The sequence below is a fragment of the Silurus meridionalis genome, chromosome 6 (genome assembly GCF_014805685.1).
Source record: "Silurus meridionalis isolate SWU-2019-XX chromosome 6, ASM1480568v1, whole genome shotgun sequence".
Classification (NCBI taxonomy): domain Eukaryota; kingdom Metazoa; phylum Chordata; class Actinopteri; order Siluriformes; family Siluridae; genus Silurus; species Silurus meridionalis.
The window spans coordinates 13,442,642-13,445,888 of NC_060889.1; the positions used below are offsets into that span (position 1 = coordinate 13,442,642).

The 3,247-nt window shown below is 34.6% G+C and overlaps 1 protein-coding gene across 1 annotated transcript; it reads left to right on the plus strand.

The window, feature by feature from the left end:
* LOC124387685 (homeobox protein HMX2-like) lies at positions 1 to 2,424 on the plus strand. Its single transcript, XM_046852189.1, has 2 exons — positions 1 to 834; positions 1,464 to 2,424. The coding sequence occupies exons 1-2, from the start codon at positions 684 to 686 to the stop codon at positions 1,961 to 1,963; spliced, it is 651 nt and encodes a 216-aa protein (XP_046708145.1). The 5' UTR covers positions 1 to 683; the 3' UTR covers positions 1,964 to 2,424.
* Positions 2,425 to 3,247: the final 823 nt, after the last annotated feature.

Genomic DNA, 3,247 nt, shown 5'->3' on the forward strand with positions numbered 1-3,247 from the left:
TCAACACTACACCTATAGGACACTGATGGTTTACTTCGCTTTGCTGATCTTATAGCCAGTAATTATCATGCAGCTCAGCTTTAGCCTGTACATTCTGGATAATTAAAACTGTATATAATTGTAATTCACAGCATATCAGATTATCTGCATATCAAAATATCATCAGTATATACACTGGGTATAACTTTGTACATATGCAATGTACATATATCATATTATAAATTAATTTTTACTCCCCACTGCACATTTTCACTGCCCATTTCTTTGCTCTATAATATGTACATATATGTAAATATTGATCTATACTTTTCAGTTTGCTCAATGCTGTTATTTGCACTTCTGGTAAATACTAAACTCTGGTTACTGTGTGCAATACAGGTACTGTGCAATTACAATAATGTTTAAGATTTATTTTGACACTTCTGAGACATGAACACTGATTGCCCATTAGTCCTGAAAGACCAAGACTGCTTTTGCGTCACACTTTTCAAGTTTCAGCCAATCCGATGCTGCAGGAGCAGCAGCTCGAGCTTCCGGTCAGAGCTCGCGCTTCTGGAGAACGCAGTAATTAACGAACAGGGAATGATGCTGCATGCGCGCGCCCCGTACACTCCCTGTTCCTCACCCAGCAGCAACCAACAGCGACTTTTAAAGATTTTAACACTAAGCTGGATTTATAAAGTATGGGTGAAGAAGACATGGTGTGCAGACCAGCAGCGCTGAAATTCACTATTGATCACATCCTTAAGAAGGACTTTGATGCCAACCGCCAGAATTCACAGCTCACCTCGGAGAGCAGCTGTTCATGTGAAGATCAGAAATGCCACGATACAGGTAGTTAAATAATTTCAAAGATAGTTTGTTTTGTGAGTTTATATAAAACTGTTCTTACATTCTCAGTGTCATACCTGTCATACTTTGGTACAAGTTGGTTTTTTTGTGTTGTGCATGAATGAGAATGTTGTATATTTAATAAATAAATGTTTAATTAATAAATTAAATTAATAAATAATTTAAGGTGCATGAATGAAATTCATTCATGTAACACTATTAAAATTTCAAACGTAAAAAAATATATATTACATTTATAAAAGGTGCATGCATGATGGTTGCACTGGAAAAGCAAAGAAAGGTGAGGTTTAGTAGCTCTTTTTCCACTGAGATCTGTTATATAAATATGACGCTTTTATGGGCATATGGAGTCGAACGATAAAGTTTTGAAGATTAGCCACAAGCACCTGGCATTTTAATTCAATTAAAATATTGGTGTGCAGGTGCAAGTGCAGAAGAACACAAGAGGTTTTGAAAGGGGAATGAAAAATGTATTGGAAGAACGCAAAAGTTTTACGAACGAGCACAAGAGCATTGAAATATACAGTTTCCTCCATTTCATGTTGTTCCATCGCCATATATCAAATGCCCCGGATTAATATAATTGCTGCAATGTGTTTTTCTTTTGACAGAGCACAGAGTTAGTGACATCTGTGGCCACTCTCTGGGCATCACAACAGAAGAAGGAAGTGGAAACTTTCCCATAACTTCCAATACAAACAGCAGCAGAGATGGCCTTTTGAAGCATCAGCAAAGCCAGAAGAAGACCAAACAGCTGGCGAAGAAGAAGAAGAAAACACGAACCATTTTCTCCAAAAGACAAATCTTCCAGCTTGAATCGACTTTTGACCTAAAGCGATATCTGAGCAGCGCTGAGCGTGCATGCCTGGCCAACTCCTTACAGCTTACTGAGACGCAGGTGAAGATCTGGTTTCAGAACAGAAGGAATAAACTGAAGCGGCAGATCTGCACAGACTTTGAGGGGCCGTACAGAGGAAGTGTAGGGAGCAGTGTTTTGGGAGGATGTTTGTTGCCCATGCCTGTTCCACTTGTGTATACAGGGAGCATTCCACATTACCTCTATCTCTCCCATGCCAGCAAATTTTTCAGCCTTTTTGAAGGAGACACGTGATTTCCCACAACACTGACTTAAAAAAAAACCCTAAATATATATCTTTTTGCATGGAAAAAACACAAACATTTTAGAAGAAGCACAATACTGGACTGAAAATCAATGAACTTGTGATATACATTATAGTCACACAAAAATAATATTAAACAATAATTGTATTGTACTATGCAAAATGTTAATAGGGGAAACATCGAGCAGTTCCCTATAAGCTTTATCACTCATGTGACACTTGATAAAATGATAAGATTACCTTTTACCATTTAAAAACAAAATATTATACAAAATCCTTGCTAAAATGACAATCAAGATCTTTGATAAAGGATCTAGTTTTTATTATAAAGGGAACATGTGATTGAAATAGATTTTGGAGGAGTATATAGGTTACCAATATTTGGGTTTCATAATTTAGTGAGATATATACTGGTATTTCTAACTACCTTCAATACAATAAAATGTCTTAACTTCTACCCTGGTGCTTTTTTATTTAATGAAGTGAATGAGTAATCTGAGCTATTAACCGTATATATATATATATATATATATATATATATATATATATATATATATATATATATATATATATATAATAAATAAAATTGAAAATTTTCGAGCAGATGAGCAGTGTCCTCAAATGACACCTAGTTTTTTTCTTCACATCTTTTCAGGTCACTTGCCTCTTTTGTGTTTAAGCTTTTCTCTGCTTCCATCTTTCAGAGCAAATTAAATGTTCGTTCCAGCCAAAATGTGCATACAGTCTCCAGCAAAATACTCAATGTTGATCATTTACATCTTATTATTATCATCAAGGTTCATAATAATCAACTCCTGTTGTTTTGTAATGAAAAAACATTAGGAAAATACTACTTAAGCTTCATGTCATTCATTAGAATTTCAAGAACTAAAAGGAAAATGTCAAATCATTGTAGTCATTTGTCAGTGTATAGTTACCCTATGCCACCTTATAAGTGATTAAAGATGACCATTTCTCATTTGTCTCATTTACTTTATAAGCACATGACAATTACATCTGTGTAAAGTGTGTCATTTATAGGCCACACCATGGCAATAAAATATTTAATAAACTAAATAATTTTTAACTGAATGCATTTTCTCCCATGCAGTCAAACAGATTAAACATTTTCACTAGAAATGAATGCACTGGTCTCATTTTCAAAGTTCTCAAAATATAATTTGACAGAAGAAACATTGACATAAATTGTGCTTTCAATGTAATATTCTGTATAGGTATGTTTGGCTGTCAGTGAAGCTAGAAAAAATATATAA

Excerpts from the sequence above, each read along its gene's own strand:
- LOC124387685 (XM_046852189.1), top strand. The coding sequence starts at position 684 with ATGGGTGAAGAAGACATGGTGTGCAGACCAGCAGCGCTGAAATTCACT. Across the intron at positions 835-1,463 it reads TCAGAAATGCCACGATACAG|AGCACAGAGTTAGTGACATC; the intron begins GTAGTTAAATAA and ends TTCTTTTGACAG.